Here is a 24294-nt window from a genome sequence, read left to right as displayed (position 1 = left end):
AAAGCATATCTCATGCCACCACAGCGGACAAAGGTAACACTCTACAATTATAATCTAGGCCCCATGAATTAGGATTCTTCCAGAATATTCTACTTGGAGTGCAGGTGACCACCTACAGGATAAACTTTGAGGCCCAAGGAAAGACTCATCTCCCAGGAGAGAGGCTAGACTTCCTGCTGTGTGGTTATTTGCTGAAAGACACAGCTCAGCTGTGGGCAAGTCACAGATGAAGAATTTCTTTCTATCCAATTGGGGAGAAAGATGAACAAATTGGTTTCCATTCCTCTATGCATTATGGTGTTTTCTTTTAATGGCAGTGAGTACCAGGTTGGGGCCAGGCTTTATGGCCGGTAGCTCTGACAACAGTAAGAAAAACAATACACTATCATGATCATTCTAAGCAAGGAGACCCTGTAAAAAAAGGGAAGGTCCACCCTGCAGTGAGGGATTCAACCAGTCACACAGACCATGAAAAAACCCAGTAAGAGTATGTGTGTGTGTGTGTGGGGGGGGGGGGATTAATCAGGATTCTGAGACTAGACACAGAAGGTGACAATCCAGAACCTCACTTTGTTTCTTAGGGTCAACTCTCGCTGATGGGTTGGTGGAAAATGCTATTCCTATAAGCCAGCCATTCAGTACAGAGAGATGGATAGCCGCAAAAGCTATCATCAAATGTTATCACTGTGTGCTTTGGAACTGAAGAAGGTAGAGGGGGAGGAGTAAATAAAGCAGCAAGGAACAACCTAAAGTAGAACATTCCATGAACAATCATGTGAGAAAAAATAGCTACAGAGTCAGTGGCTTGAGGGTAAAGGGCAGAGTACCTTTTCTATCAACCAGGAGAAACATCCCAGACAGTTATGTGTTCATGCTATCCCAGACAGCATCAATAGCACCATGGGTGCCCCAGCAAGATCAAGAACCCCATATAATGATTACAGGCTCTTCCCTACACCGGTGTTACTTCTACTCTGATCCTTCCATTTCCTATGTGAAAATGAAGATATCAAGGATATATTGGCCCTAAGGGAAGCACTCCTAGAACAGTCACCCTGACCCAGCTCTACAGACAAGTCCTATTACCTGTCATCCTTGCTTTCCCTCTGCTGTGATTCCCCTGAGTTCCCATGGGATGAAGATTTCCTTGTCATAGGATGTAAATGCCTACGTCTATGAAATGCTGCATGTCTTCTGGTCCTTGGGTGGTAGATGTGGACAAGGATTCTACAGTTGTCAAGGCAACTACATAAATGAGTAGTACTGTATGCACATGTGACTCTAAAAAACTTCCATGGAGCTGGAAGTTTGGAAAGCAAAGGCAGAAAGGAAAAGAAAGACAGGGGCAGGGCTAAATGGACTACAGTAACATCAAGAGGACAGGATTCTGCTGTGAAATCCTCCTCTCCATTAGGAACTCCTGGTCCTGCTCATCCAGGCCTTTAAGGCAGAGTGTGGGAGTTCTTTTCTCGCGTCTCTATTCTTCGTCTCTTAGATAATATTTGTGTCATCATGAAATAAACTTGAAAGTAGTTGAGAGAGAAGTGAGGGTGAAATCAGCTGGAGGGCAGACAAGGGACATGGAAATATATCACAGCACACCACTGTATTGAGCTAGAGACTGATGCTCCTCTAAGGAGTCTTACAGAGCCAAGAGTCGAGAGTCATTAGCTGTGTGCACACAATGCTTTCTGGGGAAAGCAAAAACAAAACAAAAAAAAGCTCATGCGGAATTCCTAGGAGAGCATGAGTGATCCATCAGTCAGCCTGTGCCATCACCAATCAAAGAGGCATGCGTGTAGCCTTCCACAGGAACCGGTTACAGTCAGTGCCATCAGCAATCAAAGAGGCATGTGTGTAGCCTTCCACAGCAAGCGGTTACAGGAAGTGAACAACACAAAGAATAAATTGCAGGGCACATGGTGCAGCTTCTTATTTCCTTTAGTGACCAAGGGACACTCTTTCTTGGCTGGGAGTTTAGGATTCTGACCTGCCTGATAAGCTGGTTCCAGTTAGGGAATTAGCAAACACCAGGGAATTACATACATAGTTTAACCATAAACGTTCTTCACAAAAGCAACAAGCTACTACATTATATAAACTCTTGATGCCAAATGTGATTTTTTTTTTAGAAAGGCAAAATCAACTATGCTTTAGCTGATAGCATCTCAGAAAAGCCAGGAAAGGACCAAGCGTGGGGCTTCAGGGCTTCATGCAATGAGAGTCTTGGTTTCGCTCTTCCCAGCCTAGCTCAGAGGAACCTACTCATGCTTCTAGCTATGATTATTTTTCAGCAGTTTTCGTTGTTGTTTGTTTGCTTTTCAATGAACTGTGTTAACATCTGTAAAGAGTCTAAGACTTGACAGGAAGTTGGCTAAGGCAGGGTGCTGTCCAGAAAGACTTTGTTGAGTTTGTAATTCCTGGTTACTGAAGGCAAGCAGCAGAGGCAAGAATGAGAGACAGCTGGTCACACCATAACCAAAGTCAGGAGCAGAGAGCAATGAATGCACCCCTGCTGCATGCTTGCCTGCCTGCTTGCCAGCTTTCTTCACTTTTACACACTTCAGGACCCTCTGCCTCGGTACTGGCTGCCTCCAGTGGGCTGAGTAGTAAAGCATTAATTAGCAGTCAAGAAATGCACCATAGATGTGCCTATAGTCCAACCCTATCTAAGTAATCCCCCATTGGGATGCTCTTCCCAGTTGATTCTAGGCAGCGTGGATTGACAGTACCGCTAACTGTCACGGTCTACATTTCTTAAGAAACTTGGAGGATGATGACATGTTTGATCTCATCGTCTCCAGTCTTCATATCCTCCACCAGGAAGCAGTTACTGCGGGCTGGGAAGGGAGGGACAGCTTTTCACGCCGGAGTCCCAGGCACACTTCTGTCTTGCTGCATATAACTGTGGCTGGCACCTCAGACATTCTTCATAATGGCCCGTCTGCCTGCTAACAGGGGTCAAGCATCCTATAGCCTCAGGTCACAGAGTCACAGAATAATCCAAAGCTTTAATAACGTAGGGATGAGTGAAGCTGCCAAGCTGGCACTGGTGCAGGAAGCCACAGCTCGGAACATCTGGATACAATAGAGTTCAAAGAATGGCTAGCTTCCATGTAACTATCTTTTCAAACACCAGCGTTCGATCCAACTCCCCCGCCGGGTTGAAGATTTTCTTCTTGCCTTTGAGTAGTTTATAAACTGGGTTCACAAGCTTCTTTCTTTATATCTCCCAGGGATTTAACTTTGATAAAAGACTCATTTTTACATAATCTCACTAGTGGAGAGAGGGAAAGGTGGAGTATTGGGCTTTATAAGACATTAAATATGTCATTTTTATTATTATACAAGGAAAACGAATTTCTTCTGTAAGTGTTTGCTCTCGAGTTTCCTGTAGTTTTACGTATTTTTAATGATGATGCATGGCTTTATAGAAGAAACTATTTTTTCAGGACTGGGAGACAGCTTAGCCAGTAAAGTTCTTTCCATACAATCCTGTGGAGCTGAGCTCAAAACCCTATGCAAATTAAAACGCAGGGTTCGGAGATTGCACCTGCAACCCCAGGGCTAGGTTTGTGGGTCCGGGTGGATCCCTGGAGCTTGTTGTACAGTCTGTGTGAATACGTTGGGGAAATTTAGGTATGGAGTCAGACCCTGTTATACAAAAGGAGGGGAGAGACTGAGGAAGACACATAACCTCTCGCCTGCATACATGTATTCACACATGCATGCACACACATTGACATGCATTTATACAAACACATAAACCATACAGACTCCACCACACAGATACACGTCCCCCAAAATGATTTAGTTATTTTTCAAAACATGCCACTTGGGTGTGAACTCGAGGGTAACACAGGCCTTCGGTCATTTGCTACTTATCTGATCAATGATCTAATCTTTGTCAAAAGTCAGAGCAAGTCCCTCATAAAGACTCAGAGTAACTTGAATTCATTTTCTAGTGTTAATGTAAATTTTTTTCAGGCGGAAAAATATATTTAAAACAATTAGTCTGGTTTTGCCACAGAAGAAATGTGAGAAATGTGAATTATGGATAATGAATCTTCTTGACAAAGCAATTCCAAACTTATTTGAAGAAAATCTTAGTCAGCTTGCCTAAATTAGCCATTCTGTAACAAAATCAATTAAAAATATACTGGTCATTTACATTTAACAAAAACTACAATCTTGAAACAATGTACTACTTTTAATTCCCTAACATCCATGTTGAAACAACCGCCACTAAAGGGCTGGAAATATTCCTCCTGTGTGCTGCCAACAGCCTCCCAACCCTCTGCCCAAGACCGTTTATGCGATTTTGATAATGAAAGCTGAAGCTTTTTATAGTGAAATATTTTGAGCTCATCACTGCTGCTCTGTGAGTTTTCGAGAACTGACACACATGGTATGACTATTATCCTCCATGGTTTTCTGAAAAGCAGAATTTTTCTGAGATAATTTCTGGAGAACTCCATATCAAGGGAAAGAACCACTCAGATTTTTCTATAATTGTGAGAAAAACAATTAAGGGTAGATGGTAATCTTCAGACTGGATGAAATTATGGAGAAAAATTCAAGAATTGTGACCGGAGCCCGGGAGCAGATCCCAGAAGCAGAAGTGGAGCCTGGACGTGGAAGCCAAGCCCGGAAGCGAGCCCAGAAGCGAGCCCGGAAGCAGCTCCCGTCTGTGCAGTGGTCAGTTCTGGCTTCACTGCTCTCTGCGTCCTACCTTCAAGTTTGTGTGATAAATATTAAAGGTCAATGAGAGTGTGATATCTTTTTCACTTTGGGGGACTTTTAAACAACCTCAGATTTATTTAAATAAGCTTTAGATTGAACCAACAAACAGAAGCCAATACAAAGGTGTGGGACACAGTAGTTAATTTTACAAAGCGTTGTTTATCCGGAGGAACGGGCATGGAAGTGCCATTCTGGGTTTGGCTTTGTTAACTTGTAATTTCAGTTACTTTCCACAACAAATATGCTTCTTTTAAACATATGTTTAACTATATTTCAATATATGTTGACCTAAATTATTATGAATGATTTACATAATTAGTTAAAATACTGCATTTTATGTCATTTTGTAAAATCTGAAGAGCCACATGTAGATACTTTAATCAATAATTGCACTGGTGTTTTATAACGATAGGAAATAAGATAGTATGTCTTAGAAGGAGAAGTACAATTTAATGTGTCAAAATGAAACCTAATTGTTCTTATTAAGTGATTTTATCTCACATAGATAAATGTCCTCAATTTTTTAAATGTCACAAGAATGAAATTTGTTGATTTTTCCTCAGTGCTCAAAGCCCAGGAGCTCCCGTTACTTTGGCACACAATTCAGTGCACAGGGAGCCCCCTCACCTTGGTAGACAATTCAGTGTACAGGGAGCTCCCTCACCTTGGTAGACAAAATGCATTGCATGGGGAGCCCCCTCACCCTGGCACACAATTTAGTGCTCAGGGAGCCCCCTCACCTTGGTAGACAAAGTGGAAACCCCGGGCAGACGCTCCGCTCTTTGCACTGAACCGAAGCAGAATCTGATTGGATGTAGCCAGCGGGAGTGTCTCACCTGGAAATTCAAAAAGAGGCAAGGATATGCGATCTGGCAGTCACACTGGGCTGTGTTGATGGCATTCTTGGAGAAGCACTGTGGACCTGAAAGTCCACAATAAATGCTTCAAATTAAATAGAGCAAAACTTGATTTAGGGGTTTAAGACCCAAGCACCTTACTTTTATGAACATTTTTAAAGCCAGTTCTTGCTTTGTGGAGTCTAATAAACTGGGCAGCAGTCATGATGGAATGCTAACTGTGAACGACAGGGAGCGCGCTTTGTGGCTGACCACACAGGACGTTTAAGTCCTGAGAGTCATGGCTGAATTTACCATGACCTGCTAGACTCTTTTTTATTGGGAGAATATTTGTTTATTCCGTCAACAGTTTAGAAACATGAAAGGGTTCACAAAAGACTTTGGAAATAATTGTTTAATCTTTAAAGCAGACAGCACACACAGCATCTTGGGAAGTATCTCCCAAGTACATACAAGAGTCCCGAGACCCTTAACCCCTAAGTTAATGGATGAGATTTGCCACTGTGTGTGAGGAGTTGCTCGTCTGTCACCTGAGGCATTTGTAGGCATGACATGATACGGCCTTGCTAGAAATTCACAAAGCTGAGATATAAAGATTTTGGCAAATCAGGAAGTAGAGAGAAACCAAAAACAAACTTCAACTTTGATGACTTAAGACCTATGTTACTCACAATTAGCACTTTTGGGTAAAGTAAAAGTCTACTTAATTCACACAATCAGTGCAGAAAAATCCCAATAAGGGTTTATCCGCAGATGAGGGCTAGTAACTGTGCTGAGCTGGGCCAGCAGGATATGTGTGTCTGAGAATCTGTGGGAACTGCTGTAAACAAAAGGTCCATGGATGTTTTCTGTTTGTGTAACATACATGCTTGGAATTGATCAGGAGAAAATGATAGATTTTCCCCGGGGAAGGAGAATAAAACACATAGAACAGAAAACAAAATTCATCAATTTCCTTCCTTTTTCTGAACATCACATTTGAGGTGAATGGAATTTTCCCCACAATGTTAGTAAATAAAATGATAAACCTTCTGAAATCTACAGACCTATAGATTCAAAGATGATTACACTTCCTATTCATCGTAACGGGGGACAGGAATTTAAAACAATCACTGTAGCTGTATAGTTTGAAAGTTTTACCTGAATGGGACCCAGAGAGAGAGCTTAGAAGCCTGGCCTGTGGATGGGTTCCATCAAACAACTCGGCCAAGTCGTTCAGTGCAGTCTGGAAGTAGGCAAACTGTCCAAATACCACTAGAAAAAGAAGAGAGGGTGGGCCATAGTCTTCTTAAGAGAAAAGGAGAATTTGTTCACACACATTCATGGTCCCTCTAGAGGATTGTTAGTTCAGGAATCTTAGAAAAATAAGCACACATGGGAGCTGGAGAGATGGCTCAGTGGTTAAGAACACTTGTTCTTGTAGAGGACAGAGGTTTGATTCCCGGCACCCACACGGCAACTCCACTGTCCCTAACTCCAGGTCCAGGAACTCTTCTGGCCCCTGCAGGAACTGCACACATGTGACACACAGTCACATCCTAAGCCGTGGTCTCTCTACCCAGGTGAGCAGATGGACCCAACTCCTTTGCTGAAAGAACAAAGCCACGGAACTGTCAACCTCAGCAAGCTGTATTGCAAACCCACCTCAGGGATGCCTCCGGGAGGAGATTATTAGAGTGTTTAAACAGCAGGGTTCAAACCCTCGTGTCTGGGTGTGAAAGGGGATACAAGGAAATTCTCCCAGCATACCCAGGTAGCAGCATCGTGAAGATGACCTTGTGGCTGTACTTGGAAGTGGTGAGCAGCTGTGAAGGTCTGAGGCAGTTGCGGCTTCAGGACCTGGAACAACTGGAGAGCTGAATACATGCACTACACTCAGAAGGGAGGATTCAGCCAGTTCTGGACCAGACTTAGCTCAAATGAGGGGAGCTCCGGGCTCCTTTTGGATGCAAAGACAGAAACTCGGGATCTACAATGACCTATAGTTTTTAAGACTGATGTTTATTTTTTAAATATGTATCTGGGTGTGGGTACAGGCACTTGAGTGAAGGCGCTTGCGGAGGAGACCAGAGGTGTAAGATCACTCGAACTGAAGTGACTCAAATATGCATGCTCACTAACTTAAAATAATAGAAGTCTTTAAAAATATTTCATCTTGAATACATGCTCACATTAAAATTTATATGCTCCGTTTCTGAATATGTGACTGTTGATTTTAATGTAAGGGAAAATGGTGGCTTCTAGATGTCTTTTCTCTCTCTCTCTCTCTCTCTCTCTCTCTCTCTCTCTCTCTCTCTCTGTCTCTTTCTCTCTTTCTGGTTTACCACTGAGAGGAAGATGGAAATAGCTTGTAAGACTGTAAACGTTATTGTCTGGCTTCCTCCAGTAAAGACCACACAATATCTATCAATCTTTCCAGTCAGGAGCAAGTACAAGACACCCAGGACCCCTCTGCCTATATATCTCAAAGTCTCAAGGGTGCAGAGGTGTGACTCAGGCTTTTGACCTGTATGTGCCTTTGCTTCCTGCCCAACATTTACAAACAAATGACTCCAAAGCCATTCCTGGACACAGCATGGAAGGGGGCCACGTTAGTGGTTGAGATGCCACTGCCTCCTTTGAGGGACATGTGAACACATGACACCCCACTGGTAGAAGAGCATCAGGGGACACTGTGAGGGGTGGGCTTAGAAAATGTGGTACGTCAGTGAACAGCTCTTCTTTTGCATCATTTTGTCCTGCTTTTACCAAACAACAGACAGATTAGCTCTAAAGCGTGTGGCAATGAATTAAAGCAATAGCAATTTCTTACCGAATTCCTTGGGCACCGTGATGGAGTAGATGCATATCTGACCAGCTGTGTAGTTGTGAGGGTAGTTTGGGGACAATACGACCCCCTCTGATCCCGCATACTGGCCTCCACAGGGTGCTGCAAACAAAGCCAGAGGAGAAATGTGAGCTGCGTGTGTGAGGGTGTAGCTGTAGGGTCAGGTGAGCCTGGTAAACAGATCCAAGCATGCTCAGCATGCTCATCTTGGAACCCATGTCAACAGCTGACCCTGCACTGTCAATGAGGGTCATGGGAGCACCAAGCAAAGACCCACATCAGGAATAAATCTCTCAAAGAGAGATTGACATTATTATCAAGGCCTGTCTGAGGAATTTTCAAATAATAATGAAATAGCTATACTATTATGCTGAAAATAATAATAAGTAACTGGATAAAGGACAAGCTCCCAGGATCAACTAGTTGATATCAGTCATCAGACTGATCTAAGAGATAGGAAGAACCCATCAATTTTTAGCACATAAATAAGTGATCTTTGCCTTTTTAAAGTTTTGTTTGTTGTAATCTTTCATGGATACCTTTCTGTGGCTATCTTACATGAGTTCAAGATAAGATTAAAGGACTGTCACTAGAAAGTGAGGGAAGAGATAGAGGGGAGAGAAAGTGAACTTACCATGGGTTGTTTGGACATGTGCGTATGTGCATGTATGTGTGTATATATCTGTGTGCACATTCATGTTTACATGTTCATGCATTTTATATGTATATACATGTGAATCTATGTGTCTATGAGTGTATTTATGTGTATGGTGTATATGCTTGTGTGTGTACATGTGTATATATGTGTATATGTTTGGATTTTATACATGCATGTCTTATGTATATATGCATATGTGTATTTGTTTACATATATTTGTGTGTGCATATATGTTTGTATATATGTGTGTATACCTGTGAATATATATACATGTGCATGTGTGTATGCACGTGTGTATATGTATGTTTGTGTGTATATACAAGTGTATGTGAGTCTATATAGATATGTATGTGTGTATGTGAATGTGTGTATATGTGAATTTGTGTGTGTATGCATGTGTATATGTGTGTACATGTGTATATATGCATGTGGGTGTGTGTACACTGTGAGATTATATGGACCTTTTCCTCCTCCTGATAATCTTACTAACTTTGCTGTTCCTTTTCTGGGTAAACCAGAAAACCCTTTAGTTCATGTGGTCAATGCTCTATTCGGGCATCAAGACACCAGCATCCAATTGAGGCCCAGTCCCTTGTTCAGGTTGTGAGTTAAGTCGCCAACACTGGCATCTTTTTGTGATATCAGGAGGGGCTGGTACCTGCTCTTCCTTTCAGCTATACTGCGTGACTGGGGACCAAGGCACCAGGACTGAGCTTCCCATAAACCCCGGGGCCCTTTCCTGTACCATGTGATGGTTCTTTATCTTAGGGACACCATCACTGACCTGAATTCACAATTACTTCTAGGATGTGAGAAAGTTTGGTTTCTTTCTAAGATCCTTTCTTCTTTTTATTATAAATATCCGCTCATACTTACATGTATAAGTTAAGGAGTCTCACCACATGTCCATATCATACTTAGTACTTTGATTGGAATCCCCTCCCTCCCTTTCTTTCTCCCCTCTTCCTTCCTCCTGGCTTCTTTACCATCCACTACATTATTACAGTTCATTTATTCTTTATATGGCTATTTTCAAGTAGTTAAAAAAAGAAATAAAGATAGCATATTTAATCTGTTCAATGCTAATTAGCACAGTTAGTCCTAATGGACAAACAGGACATTTGCCATGATTAATAAACTCTGTGGAATGTGGTAACGGAAATGGGACAGCTCCTCTTACTGGTTTGTTGGGAGAGCTAATGACAATCAGGAGATGTCCCCAGTCCTGCGCTGCGTGACTTGGCAGGCTCACCTCTTCCCACAGGACAATAGCTCACAGAGCTGACAGCCCACCAGGAAAGGCTTAACTAACTTTAACAAACCATTTCATTAGTTCTGATACTTTATTTCAGAGTATTTTTATTGTCCCAAAATAGCTACCATAGTGTTGGCCACTTAATACAAGCCAGACTCATTTGGGTAAAGGAAACTTTGACTGAAAACAAATGCCTCCATCAGACGGGGCTGTGGGAAAGCCTGTGGTGTATTGCTTGATCGAAGGTTGATGTGGGCGGGTCCAGGTTGCTGAGGACACTGTCATCTCTGGGAACACGGTCCTTGTTGGCTAACAAAACAGACCGAGCTGGTGTGCAGAGTTCCTCCATGCCCTTTGCTTCAGTTCTGCTTCCAGGTCCCTGCCCTGACTTCCCTCAAGGATGGAGTATGACCCGAGAGCTTTAAGCTGAAATTAACCATTTCCTCTCCAAGCTGCTCTTGATCCTGGTGCTTTAGTACAAAAAACAGAAGGCCCAAATGAGACAAGTATTTTACAGTTTGCAAATGGAAACATTAATTCTCCTTTTGGACAGAGGCTGTTTATGGGTAACTAATCCCAGAGTGGAGGTTTCTGGTGAGATACTGTGAGTCTGGCCATCAGCCGTAGACAGGTGACTGTCATTTCCACCTCGGCTGTGCCAATTCAACCTGGCTATTTCAGAAAAAGGTTTGCTTTCTCAAAAGCTTATGAACCACATTTCTAAAAAGAAGTATAAGGGATAGAAACCAATTTTATTTTAGCTCAGCCATATGAAATCCAAACAGCTCTTTTTGCAAATAGTCCATTTCTATTTATCATCTAACTATATCACCTATCTACCAATCTGTCTGTTCATCCACCCGCCTACCTGTCTAATATATCTGTCTGTCTGTCTGTCTGTCTATCTATCTATCTATCTATCTATCTATCTATCTATCTATCTATCTATCTATCTATCTATCTATCTATCTATCTGCCTTCTTATCTATTTTATCTGCCATATGTATTCATCTTCTTATTGAGAAGTTTCTGGAGAATGTAATCATGTACTTCCTTTGGATTGGATAGCAAAGTAAACAAAACAGACACAAATTTTTCTAGTCACCTCAGTAAAATAAAAACATCACCTTGTTCATTTACAGTGAGAACAGCTAAGTGACTAAGGACTGTCCTAGGGACTCAGCAGTAACTTCCTGAGTGAGTGGTCCCCACTTTGGCTGGGGATTATAGCCTGGACTGTTAGGCTGTATTTTAAGTAAAATACTACAAAGAAGGAAGGAGTGAAGCTGAGTCAGATGTACCTTGACAGGCAGGCAGTGCCCGGTCCCAAGAGGGCTTCCCATCAGCTCCTGTCACACACTCAATGGATGAGGGGTCCACAATCTTGTAGCCAGAGTCACACTGATAGGTGACTGTGGAGCCCAGCTTGAAGTCAGTTCCAATTCTCGTCCCATTCATTATGTTCCCAGGATCAAAGCAAGCTTCGCGGGGCTTCTCTGGAGAAGAAAGAACACGTGCGCCATGATGGCATCTCTGAGCAGTCATTCCCTTTGTTTCCTTGCTTACTCCATTCAGGATCCAGCACAGCATCCACCATGGGAAGAACTGCTTAGAAACACACTCATCAGCTAATGACTGTGTTAGCTTAGAGGTCACAGCAGGGCATTCGCTTCCAATAAACAAATGATATTTACTCTCTTAAAAACAATTTTTTATTACAGTGATATAAAATTATTTTCACGTAAGAAAGACAGGGTGTTTGTGGGATGTGCAGCTTATAAGCTGCTGAGGGCCTAATGGGTGTGCATTTTAAAACCGATTAAGGAAGATTTAAGGCTCATTTTTCAACTTGTCTCTGACCCACCCCAACCTGAACTTGTCACACACTTTTGAGGACTGATGATTTGGTTTTACAAAAGGAAAACTGCAGAGACTCTGAAAGTCAAGTGCTCCTTCTCGTGGCGATGCAGACAGACTCAAGTCAGAAACTCACAAAGTGCTCTAGATTACGGTTCCTGGGGTTGATAACGTACACTGAAGACTGTCAAGCTTAGCAGGAAAATGACATCTAAGTGACAGCTATCAAAGATGACATCTGGTGTGTGACAGTTGCCCCATAATTTCATCCTAATTGCAGAAACTGCCGAGACTCACTGACGGTGTGCCACATGCCAGCCTGAGCTGAGCCACGTGACAGTTGTTACTGTCCTTCTGCAATGTAGAGCTGACAATTTGGGGTTCAGATCCAGACAGGGCACTCACAAGGACACATGTGTGAGCACTAACCCTGTAGTCATGGACCACAAGACCCAACATTTGTGTCTTGTATGTTCTGTCTGGACACTCTGAGTTTGTTGCTATGTGATAGTTTCCACTTTCTGTTTCAACAGGTCACTCAAAACATCAATAAATCAATGAATATCTGTCTGTAACTATATGTTCTGTGAAATTCTATTTTGAGTTATGCTTTATTTAGTAAGCATATCTTTATTCTCCATCTCCATAAGAGTGCCTAGTGTGGGTGAGGTCTGTGAAGCAGAACTTCCCAGACTTCCCAGTGGGTGTTATAGAAGGTGGAGGACACTATTCAGCTCAATGTCATGGTCATCTCTTTGGTGGTGTCAGAGGGATGGGGCATAATGATGTTATTAGGATTGGTTTAGGCTCTGGGATAACTTCAAAGCATATAAAAGCTCTTTTTCCTTTGGTTTGAAAACTCGGCCTCCATGAAGAGTTCATAAATGCCAATTATTTTATCTATTACAAGAAAACTAGTGTCAACTGTACATGCAAGGAGCATTGGGATACACAAGTGCAATCCTGAATTCCATTGTTTGTACTTTTGGTCTGGGATCAAGGTTGATGACGTTACTTTTTGTGTCTTCCTGATCATGGTCAGTGTGTCATTCATCACCCAACTGAGCAATTGTGTCATTACTCAGGAGGGAGAGTGATATGCAGACCACAAGGTGTGCAAGAGAGAGAAGGGGATGGAGAAGGTTTAGAAATATACCCAGGGCATGGGTGACATGTAGTTAGTGGGAAAGAAAAGTATCAAATAAATATTGCATCTTTTGCATCTCAGAGATTACTATGGGGAGTACAAGAGGCTTGTCTCACAGTTTATGCATTAGTTTTCAATATTTTCAGTTAGACTTTTAACACTCTGTGCATCAACACCAACAAAGGGAGATTCCCTGGTAGACATTCTTCCAATCTATGTAATATGTTATAGCTGAACATACCATAGACCGTGAGAGCCTGTTATGATAATTTATTAAATTTATAAAAGCAATTCATGTTTATATACTTTGGTCAATCACAATGTTTTATCTGAAAACCTTTTCCCGCTATCAGTGGTCCCTCAACAAACAGTTGACAGGCAAAGAAAAGACAAGTGCTGTGGGACAATGGTCATTTATCCTGTCACTTGTATTATTTTTAATAAAATGCTGTTGACCAGGCAGGAAGTATAGGCAGGCTGACCAGGCAGGAAGTAGAGGCAGGGCAATGAGAAAAGGAGAATTCTGGGAAGAGGAAACTCAGTCTCCAGTTGTGACCTAGACGCAGAGGAAGCAAGATGTGACTGCCTCGCTGAATAAGGTATCGAGCCATGTGGCCAATCAGTTTATATTTAATGTAGACCTTGGTGTGTTTATTTGGGATGAATGTAGGACTGGGCGGGACAGAAACCCCTGTCAACGGACAAGTGTCTCTACTTGCCTCCTTGAAAACATATTCATATCTTCCAAATGGTAGTTGACATTCTCATAAGTCTTTATAGTAGCCCTGAACCCCATGTAGATCACTAAACATTTAAGCAAATAAAGAACAAAAAACCCCTTCCTAATTTTCATTCCTTGTTTGCTCATGCACACCAAAGTCGCCACATTTCATTGTTCCCACAGTCATTCAGGATTCGGGTGAGCCCAGCTTGTTTGTAGGCATCAACCCTGCCTCATTCAAAAGGGAACCTTTCCTGTTCTGTCAATCAATGTAGACCCATGGCCTCGCCTTTCTTTCCGATTCTCTTTTGCTATAAATCTCATTCAGACCCGCGTGTGGCTTGGTAAGACATACATGGCTTACATAGCTCTCTATTTCACTCCACTGATTGAGAGTTGGGTGGCCGGTTTGCCTTCATACACCTGCATCGAATCTTGTGGCTCTATTTACCGATTGTCAGTTCTGAGTTTTCAGTGATAAATCACAGTCCTTTTCTGCTTACATTTTGCTATGCTTTCTAATTAGATGACTTCATACTGGTGTGTATTTTCCTGTTGTTCCTGTCCATTCCACTCAGGAAGACCTTTGTAAATTCCTGCTTTGTCGAACAAATTAGTGGTACATGTAGGGCCTGGGGGGGGGGGCTGCCCTGGGACCCTCCTGGCCCATCAAATCTAGCAACCGTTCCTGCAGTCTGTTGCACCCATCCTGAGATTGCTTGCCCTTGACAGTAAGGTGACACCAATTATGTTAACTCCTGGTGAGTCTTTCCCTCTGACTCTTCCAGAAAATGTTCCAAACATTAGGAACTACAAACACTGGAAACAGTGGACCCAATGAAGAGGCTGTCCTCAGCTCTGGCTACTGGAATTTTATATACCTTGCTTTTAGAGGACTCTGGCTTGAGTGGCTGCTTGGGCTGTAGCTATGGTGGACTAGGAGAAAGCTTTGTGCCATCTGACTAGGTGCACATGCATAAGGGCCATTCTCCTCACTCCCAAGCACAGCTATTTCTACCCCAAAGGCATAGGCTCAACTGCAGTATTTTTATATGCATTTTAATAAAGACCCCATGTTTGTGAATTTTGAGAGCTTAAACATTTTTTTTAAAGTTAGAGCCGTATAAAGCGATACAAATCCATTAAAATTGTGACTGAGATAGAAGGTTCATTTTACTTTATAATTTTCACTCCAGATTTTGTTTCTTATTTTTACCCGAATCCTCATTATGATTGATGGTATCAGGCTAATAATTCTGTCTAATTATTGCTGTGTCTTAATCTCACTCTTCCTTCAGCCACAAAGGAATTCATGTTGTAGGATTTGTTTTCATTGACTCTGCATCAAAGTGCTCGGGTTAGAGTGGTGTTGTGAGCAGCTTTTTCCGTTTTCCTTGGATTTGAAAGATCACAAATCACCTGTGGGCTGTGGGTCTGAGTTTCAGAGACATGAATATCTGCTTGGGTCAGAGCGTCACATCAAGTATGAGCCCATGGGTGAGGAAGACCCGGGGATGATGGATAGTGTCCCAGTGAGAAAGACTGAGGCAAAACAATCTCAGTGAATGTAAATCTAAGGAGAAAAATCAGAAAATGCTAACACATATCAAAATGATTCTTAAATGTCATCAAACTAGTTATTGCAAATGCCATAATCTATCCTCTGAGGAGAATGCACCTGGAAAAACATTTTCCCTGCTATTTTTATGTCCTTTTCCATCAGAGATAGAGTAAGTTTCTAAAAACATGACAGGTGGGGTTCTCTTCTTCAAAAATATCACACACACATGTACCACATCTACATAGGCAGGTTAGGAACACATACATTTGAGACACAAAATCTCGTGAAGAGGTAACTGACAGCAGAAGTAGCCCCTGACATGACTTAAATTTCCCACAAATCCGTCTCAGCACATACCTTTAAATTCAATGGCAAACCCTGACAGGCCAACCGAAGCATCGCTCCTGAATGCCAGGAAGAGGCTGTTACCACTGCTCTCAATCCTCTCTGGCGCTTGAGAGCCCTGGAAGCTTCCAATTAGAGGGCTGTTGGAGTCCTCCCCTTCGTAGATGTGCAGGAAGTCATAGCTTGGTTCCATGCTAAAACTACAAGGAAGGACAGTGTCACCTGCATCCCCAATACAAGCCCACCCCGTGTCTCCAAGCAAACATTTTGGGGCACATCACACTTTAGTTTTCTTTTAATTAATAATTTTGATTATCACTATTATCAAAATCGAACACAAACCAATCACCATGCTAAATTGGAATTATCATTTATAATAAGCACTATCAGTGTTTTGCATAATGGCTAACATACCCAATAGTAGACAATTTTGAATGGAGATAAAAAAATATAGTCATATTGGTGTAGCACCCCTTCACTGCTAAAGAAGGGCAACTTGGAAGAGACCAGACTCAAAAGAGATAGATTTCCACTGAATCTTGATTACTAGGTGAATATTTTGAGATTTAAAATGTGTGAACTTTGCACTGCTATATATTATAAAAAAATAAAAGTTAAAAATCAAAAACCTCTCACTGGTCTATGTTTCCACTGAAAACTATAATTATCTTTGCTTCCTTCAGTAAGTGAGCCAATGTTTATGGTTCCTGCAGGAGCAGAGCACAAATATTTCTTACCATGTACCACATTGAATATTCCAACCAATATCTCTCTTATTCTTTCATTCTCTTCCTCCTTCCAAATTTCTGGCTTCTCTCTCCCTCTTTATTTTCTTTTTTAATATCAACATCTACTCCATGATTTGAGTCATCTGTTACCGAGAGGCACAATGACATCACTATTATCTTAAAAAAATCTATTTTCAAATTCATAATTTGGAAACCTGAATCTTATTTGCAAGTTTGCTGGCATTAGACATGATGGAGAAAGAGCGGAGCTTCCAAAGCTCAGGGAGTTGGCAGAATCACAAAGCCATGTGGGATTTTATTGGAAGAATAATTTTAGTCATGGTCATTTTCATGGATAATTCTAGAACCTGGTCCTGTGCCATCTCCACTGTCTAGCAACGCTGATTACGACCATAATTACCAATTGAACACTGAAATACAATCAGACATAGGAAAGAAAATAAAAAAAACATTCTGTGCTGAACATTTTTAAAGTATACAATAGTTTTGGCATAGAACCTTGATGTTTAATTTACAATTAATTTCAGTTCCCTTTGTAATAATAGAGCTTATTTATACTTAATATATCATGATATACCTATAAATCTTAGTAACTTCCCAGATCTAATCCAGTCTGTGCAGTGGGTTTGAGTTCCTGTGAATGAACATGACTATACAGTCCAGAGGGACAATGATAACCATTGTTCCCCCCATCACCAACACCAGCACACACTCGCTGTGGTTCTAGAATGCTCTCCTCCAATTTCTCATTTAGACTCTCATCTTCATGACAAGAGCACATCAGAATTCAATCTTCTGAGAGAGTCCTGTGTGTTGCCAGACTCTAACGGTTCTCTGAAGACTGGGGTTGCTGTCCGCATACGGAGGCCTCAGAAAAGCATCTTAGATTCCTCTTGTTGGAGCGTCCTTTCCCTACACAGGATTCTGCCTACTTCCCTCATGCCACATGGATTCTGGGATGACAGACAGAGATGATTCTCAGCACACAGACTTTCCAGCTCAGAGAAGCTACCAGAATATAGAGCTAAACAGACAGAGAACAAGCAAATGGTTCAGAGAACCAAAGAGTTGGAGATACTTGGGGATTATCTGTGCTGCCTATCTTTCGGAGAGGTGTGCAAAACACTGCAAGGAACCTTCCTTTGAAAAATGCCCTTATTTGTTATCAAATGAACTCTTCCTTGGTAGCTTTGAGAACTGGCTACTGCCACAGGGGTGGCTTGAGACTGAGTAATGGGACTCTGCTTGTATCCGATAGCCACTTCCCTCTTTAGCTCCAGGAATCAGATGGCCATGCAGATTTTAAGGGAGGTCACCAAAACTGTGGTGAACAATCACACAACTGTGTCTGCCAGAGCAGACTCACCCATTCTGTGTGCTCACCGTGTGTCCTGAAAGCGTTTGTTCTTTTGACCATCAGTAGAAGTACCTTCAGGACAAAGTACCCCGTTAACAGACTGACATACAGAGTCTCAGACCCATGAGTTAAAGTGAATCAGGGATAGTTAGAGAGGTTAACACACCTGGGGGCTGAGTGTAGGCTCAAAAAATCTGAGGCAAGGAAGTCTGCCCCCTGGCAGAGAAATAATTTCTAGTCTCTTTGCCCTGATGGGTTAAGAGGCTAGCTAGCAAGACAACTTAACCATTTATCTTCCAGAACATCTCCTTCATTTATTTTTTTAAACAATCAAAGCATATTATTGGATAAGATCTCAATAGTCACTAAAATTTAATAACCACATAGCATATATGGTATAATGTGATATATGTTATTGCATAAGCCATTTTTCCTCACTATGAACAATTGCCTGACAGAAGCAATCCAAAGAAAAAAAATGATTTATTTCAGCTCATTGTTCAGTGACTATAGTTTATAATGGTGGGGAAAGCATGGCTGCTTATGAATCCATCCATGGAGGCCAGAGGTTATGGCCTGGCTTGTTGATATTTTGGTGGCCTAAGGCCAGTCTAGCTGGAAGCAGGACTCTCCTGTAACCACCAAGCCCCACCTATATGACAAGATGCCAATGAATAAGGCCCTGTATAAAAAGATTTCAAACAGCACCATCAGCTGGTGACCAAGGGTTCAGACCCGGGTAGGCAGAGGATAGTCCACATTTAAGCCGTAACCACGGTGGAGTTGACTTTAGTAAATCTTTATGGCTCTGAACTTTTATCATCTAGTGGGGCAGGAGTGAGTATCCATTTCTTAAGACACCGATGTCTAGAATTCAAACTTTAGAGCGAGCAGGCAAAGTCTGGGGAATCTTCTGTTTTTATGTCTGCTTCATCTCAACAGTTTTAACGATGGTAAGAGCACTGCCTGAGGACTGTCACACAGAGTGTGCCATGGAAAGAAACCAGGCTCCCCTGACTGCAACAAACGGGGGACATCGAGGAGGCATTCCCTCAAGCATCCCCACAGCGTGGTTTTCACTGGCCTGAATATTCTGCAAGTGAAGCATTGATGTACAGAACGCACCATGGGCCATACGAGCAGCGTGTGAAAGAAACCCATGCAATGTCTTGCATGCAGAGCACTGCCCGTCAAGGAAAAGTAGCTCCGCTCCTGCCACCCTGCCTCTGACGGGGTAGCTGCTAGACACTGAGCTGCTTGCTCACTCCACGGAAAGTTGAACTTGGCATTAAAATCCTACTAAAGAGAGGTAGTCTGCACCAGACGCACCTTTTGAATATCAAGGCAATGACAAAGTCCGGGTTCACCTTAATTCTCCAGTCACACTCCTTCCCGGGAGGGTATGGCTGTGGGTAGTTAGGGGATAAAATCACTCCCGCCGGGCCCGTCAGATTTCCACCGCAAGCCGCTGTCACAGAACAAAGTCACAGGGGGACAGTTAGAGTAGAGATCCAGAATGCTGAACACAGGCAGGTAATTCTTTCTAAAAAGGAACAACTGTCCGCATGGATATCTAAAACAGTTCACCTCCAAATGTTAGGACAAGTTATTAAAACCCACAAAATCTGTACCATTTCCTTGTGATCCTTGAGAATTTTAGACTATATATACTTCTTCCTGTTTTTAGAGAGAATTCTTAAACATCTATCTATCTATCTATCTATCTATCTATCTATCTATCTATCTACCTACCTACCTACCTACCTATCCATCTATTTTTCAGGCAGGTTCTATAGCCCAGGCTGTCCTGGAACTCACACTGTAGCTCAGGGTGGCCTTGAAACCATGGTGATTCTCATGCCTCTCAAGTGTAAGGATTACAGGTGTGAGCCTACACCCCCAGCTATGCTTCACATGATTATAAATGGCAAATAAAATGTCTTTTAATTACTTACATTTTATTCAAATAAATTGAACAGTCTGCTTAACCATCACAACCTCTACACATGCACGCATGTACTTATACTCAAAATTTGATATAAAACCCTTCTGGAATGTTACAGTTTGATCCCAATGATGTTGCCGCCACTTCTCATTGGTTTACATAGTCAGGGAACCCTCTAGGGTTAGGTGACATAATGATCAACCTGCCCATCTTTCTTAGCATCTAACCTCCAGGACAGTTCATCATAAGCACTCAAGGACTAGCTATTTGATAAGTGATTACATCATAGTTTAAGGTCACACAATTTGGGGCTGGGATTCTCTCCCCACTGGATCAAAACAACAAAGCAAACACTGATTATTTATATGATATTTAGGGAAGGCCATGATGAGGAATGAGTTGCAACCCTTGCTCCTAGAGAGAGGGCATGATCATAGCGCTTTGATATTATTGTTAAAACTCTGTATGGTAAGGATCGAGTGAGCCTTGCAGCCACTAGTTGTGACTTGCCTACGTTCACATCTACTCCAGGTGGCTATTGACCACATGGCTTAGCATTGTAATCAGGTGGGATAATTTCGGTTCCTAGAATCTGAAGATATTTAGTACTGTTCTAATTATTAAATAAAATTTCTGTTAGATCTTTACCACAAGGGCATTGTTCAAACACTGCAGTTCTGTGAGGTCAAATATTTAGGGTGCTGGTGCTGTCAGAGATTCGATGGTTCTTTGGGCAAATTCTGGAGCTTGTGACCAAGTTGTTTCAAATTATCATTCTAATTAAACTACAGCATTACTTTTAAATTGTAGACATTTCATATCATTGACAATATAAATACATATGCATATTTGAGAATAAATAAATAATAAAATACCCTAATTGGTCATCCCTTTCCCCCTCTACAAATAAAGATTTGCTTTGAGTAAATAAGATTAAAAAGGGTAGAAGAAAGTAGTCCACAGTTTTCAGTAATGGTTAGGTCATTAAGCTATTAAGTAATGGTTAAGTCACTGATCATTCCTGAGAATCCAATTTTACAAAACAAGAAATACAATGAAATCATTGGGTTCACAATAAACTCAGTTTGATCAATGCCACTCTGAATACCATGAGAGTGCATTCAAGTTACACGAGATGTGTTGACAGATGATGAAGGTCTGTATGTGTTGGCATGCAGTTCAGCTTAGTAACCATGTGGTCATCATCATGTGGTCCCTGTATTACCCTCATTGAGAGTTGTTCTCCCATCACCCATCATGACGGATGCTTACAGCATCTGGGATAAGAAGTCGGATCTGAGAGGGCTGTCTTACTGATATAGCAGTGTGGAGCTAGAGGTGCCTGAAAGCCAGGTAGATTTCAATTCTACCGAGGACTTGGGAGAGGAACTAGGACAGATTTGGGGCACTGTCACAGAGGGCTGCTCAGAGTGTGACTCAAATATTGACTTGTCAGAAACACAGGGGAATCAGGTCCTTCCTGCTGGTCCCTGGAGCTCCACCAAATGAAGCTGTTAAGCTGTGTGGTGTTAAGTAGCACCATTCTTTCTGGTTCTGGAATCCTTCATCTGCGCTTCATTAGGCTTTAATTAGAGAGCTCATAAAACCTTTTCGCTGGAATTCGAGTTCAGAAGATGTAGTTCAGAGGCTCTAGTAACTCCACCTGGACTTTGGGTCCACAAAAGCATGCTCGGTCCCATCTGTGTCACAAGCCTATCCACACAGGTCAGTTCCCATTCAGCTCATGCGCAGCCACTCTAATGAGACAGCCAGCATCCCTGCACACAACCCTGAAGCGTTCACACCATCCAGGGAGTCTTTAACCACTCATCCTGCCCTGCGGGTCAGGGCTGTCTCTGGTCATCAAATCATGTGTGCAGATAGAAGATAAATGGATGCTTTTTAGAGCACTGTAGAATTTGGACCCCAAGAAAAAAAGACTAAACAAAGTGAAACTGGAGGGCTTTGAGGGACAGAGCATTCTATTCTGATTATAAAAATTCAGTATGTTCTAGTTTGGAGATCCCACGTCTGAAGACCCGGCTATATTGCTGAAGAGAAGGCTCATGAGTAAGGCACACAGTGTACAAGGATGAGGACCCAAATTTACTCCCCCAGGATCCGTGGATAAAGCTGATCATGGCCGTAACCAAGTTAACCCCAGTGATGATGTGGGAGGGTGGGCATGGGTGGATTTCAGGGCCTTGCTATCCAGCTTGTCTAGTCAAACTGATGAACTCCAGTTTGAACTCAGAGAGACTCTGTCTCAGAAACTAAGATGGTTAAAGAAGATACCTGATATTGATCTCTGGGCTCCACATGTACACACATGCAACAGTGAGCACAACCACATATTCACGTGTATCCCCACACCCTTCACATCACACACACACATGTATGTTTACACACACAACACACAAACATATACATGTAACACCCAACACACGCAAACACAAAACCATGCAAAGACAAACACAGAGATGCACATACAACATACAGACACAGACAGACAGACAGATACACACACACACCACAGCTAAACTATAAAAGTCCAAAAGAGACATTCCATTTTTCAGGGGGCTTTCAGAAAGAAAAAGAAGAGAGATAATAATGTAGATGTTGAGGAAATTATCAGCAAAGCCTGGAAAATGCATGTTAGATGTGTCATGGGGAGCTGGTGGCATGTCAGGGGAGCCTGAAGCAAAAAGGAGCTGGTACACACAAGGGGGCAGAGCACACTGATGGTGGGGGAAAGGAATAGAATGGTAGCTGGCCAGTCTGCAGAAAACAACACAAAACCACCCTACCAGCAACAAACAAACAAACAAAACATAAATCACCCAACCAGCAATCAAATGGAAAGATAAGGTTCAGACCCATGTCTAATCTAGAATGTGAATTAAAACAAGAATAATGTATCACTTTCTGCCCACACACTAAGGTTAAGAACCCTCCTAAATTGCGACTTTCTGATTAGGACAAGTAAGCAAACATGGCTAATGACAAGCAGAGTTGCTGTAAATGAACTTTGGGGGGGTCTTGTGTCTTAGAGAGATACGTCTGAAGAAAGACACCAGTGCTCTCCAATCACAGACACTTTAGAGGCTGCTCTATTACGGACGATGTCATAAGAAGGAATGCATTGTGCCCTTGTACAGAAAAGATGGGTGCAGTATTAGACGGCACCGATGAGAGACTAGACAGTGTCCCTGGTATCAGGAGAGGGAGCTGTGCTCAGATGCCCCACACCACTAAGAATCCGGTGGAAAAACAAAAGAGCACCCAAAACACCTTGTACTGCTACATTAGTGTTCAGGCAGGACATGTTTATAGTTATTTTAAAGAAACATCTATACCTATGCTTATGAATTTTATTGATGTATGTTTATGTTAATAGCAAATGCTTCCAGTTAAGAAGACATCTCTTTTCACTTCTTGCTTTGTTATAGCTTATAAAGCACTCGCAATGAACGTGTATTATCTCCAAATGAGAAAAAAAGTTTTAAAAAATGTTGCCTGCTGAGTAAAGGATTTAGATGGGAGCTCCTTCACAGTCAGCTAAGGCATCTCTGGAAATACGCTGCAGGGGACACAACCCTCACTTCTGACAAGTGAAATTCACAGAGCAATGACGAAATGGCATCTGTCTTTCTGTCACAGAACATCTATCTGGGTAACCTGGCCCAGTCCCTCAAACACCAGACTATTCAGTTGCTGCAAAGGATTTCCATTTGCCCTTGGAAGAGCTGCTCAGACCCAGAAGGACAACGGGGGCTTTGTGCTGAGCTGTGGGTTTTTGAGCTCTTGCTACAAATTACGTAACTGAGAGATGGCTATGTCAAAGATATGGAGAATCAAGGAAAGTGGTCAAATTTTACAATTACCCCTTGAACGTAGAAAGGATAAATTGTCTTTAAGAGATTAACTTAGAATTCCTTTTTAGTGTTTCCCTTTGAGATTAAAGGTATAAAATGGAAGAAAATTATATCATTCAGACAACACAGGCAAACATGTACACACATATGTACACATAAAAATGCATAACAAATATAAAGAAACACATGGACACATAAAAATCAGGCACAGAATATGTATACAACACACACAGGTGCACACAAAATACACATACAACTCACATAAGGACATGTACATACAACATAGATACACACGTCCACAACAGCTGATAAGAGGCAGAGGAGAAGCCCCACTTTCAGGGACCTTCACAAAATAAAAAGAAGAAAGTTTACAATGACAGATGCATTTATTCTATTT

The 24294-nt window shown here is 42.0% G+C and overlaps 1 protein-coding gene across 2 annotated transcripts in view; it reads right to left on the bottom strand.

Moving 5' to 3' along the window:
* The window catches only part of Csmd1 (CUB and Sushi multiple domains 1), a 1398492-nt gene that overhangs the window by 158442 nt on the left and 1215756 nt on the right, over positions 1–24294 (bottom strand). For both annotated transcript variants that reach the window (XM_057752269.1, XM_057752268.1), the window contains exons 28-33: positions 19407–19545; positions 15984–16171; positions 11642–11836; positions 8413–8529; positions 6741–6854; positions 5484–5579 (exon numbers count right to left, since the gene is read on the bottom strand). In XM_057752269.1, coding sequence (XP_057608252.1) covers positions 5484–5579; positions 6741–6854; positions 8413–8529; positions 11642–11836; positions 15984–16171; positions 19407–19545 — 849 coding nt within the window. The remainder of the gene's footprint in view (positions 1–5483; positions 5580–6740; positions 6855–8412; positions 8530–11641; positions 11837–15983; positions 16172–19406; positions 19546–24294) is intronic.

The sequence above is a fragment of the Chionomys nivalis genome, chromosome 20, assembly GCF_950005125.1.
Source record: "Chionomys nivalis chromosome 20, mChiNiv1.1, whole genome shotgun sequence".
In the NCBI taxonomy this organism is placed as follows: Eukaryota; Metazoa; Chordata; class Mammalia; order Rodentia; family Cricetidae; genus Chionomys; species Chionomys nivalis.
The sequence above is the reverse complement of the archived record's forward strand: the minus strand, read 5'-3'. Positions and strand labels throughout refer to the sequence as shown.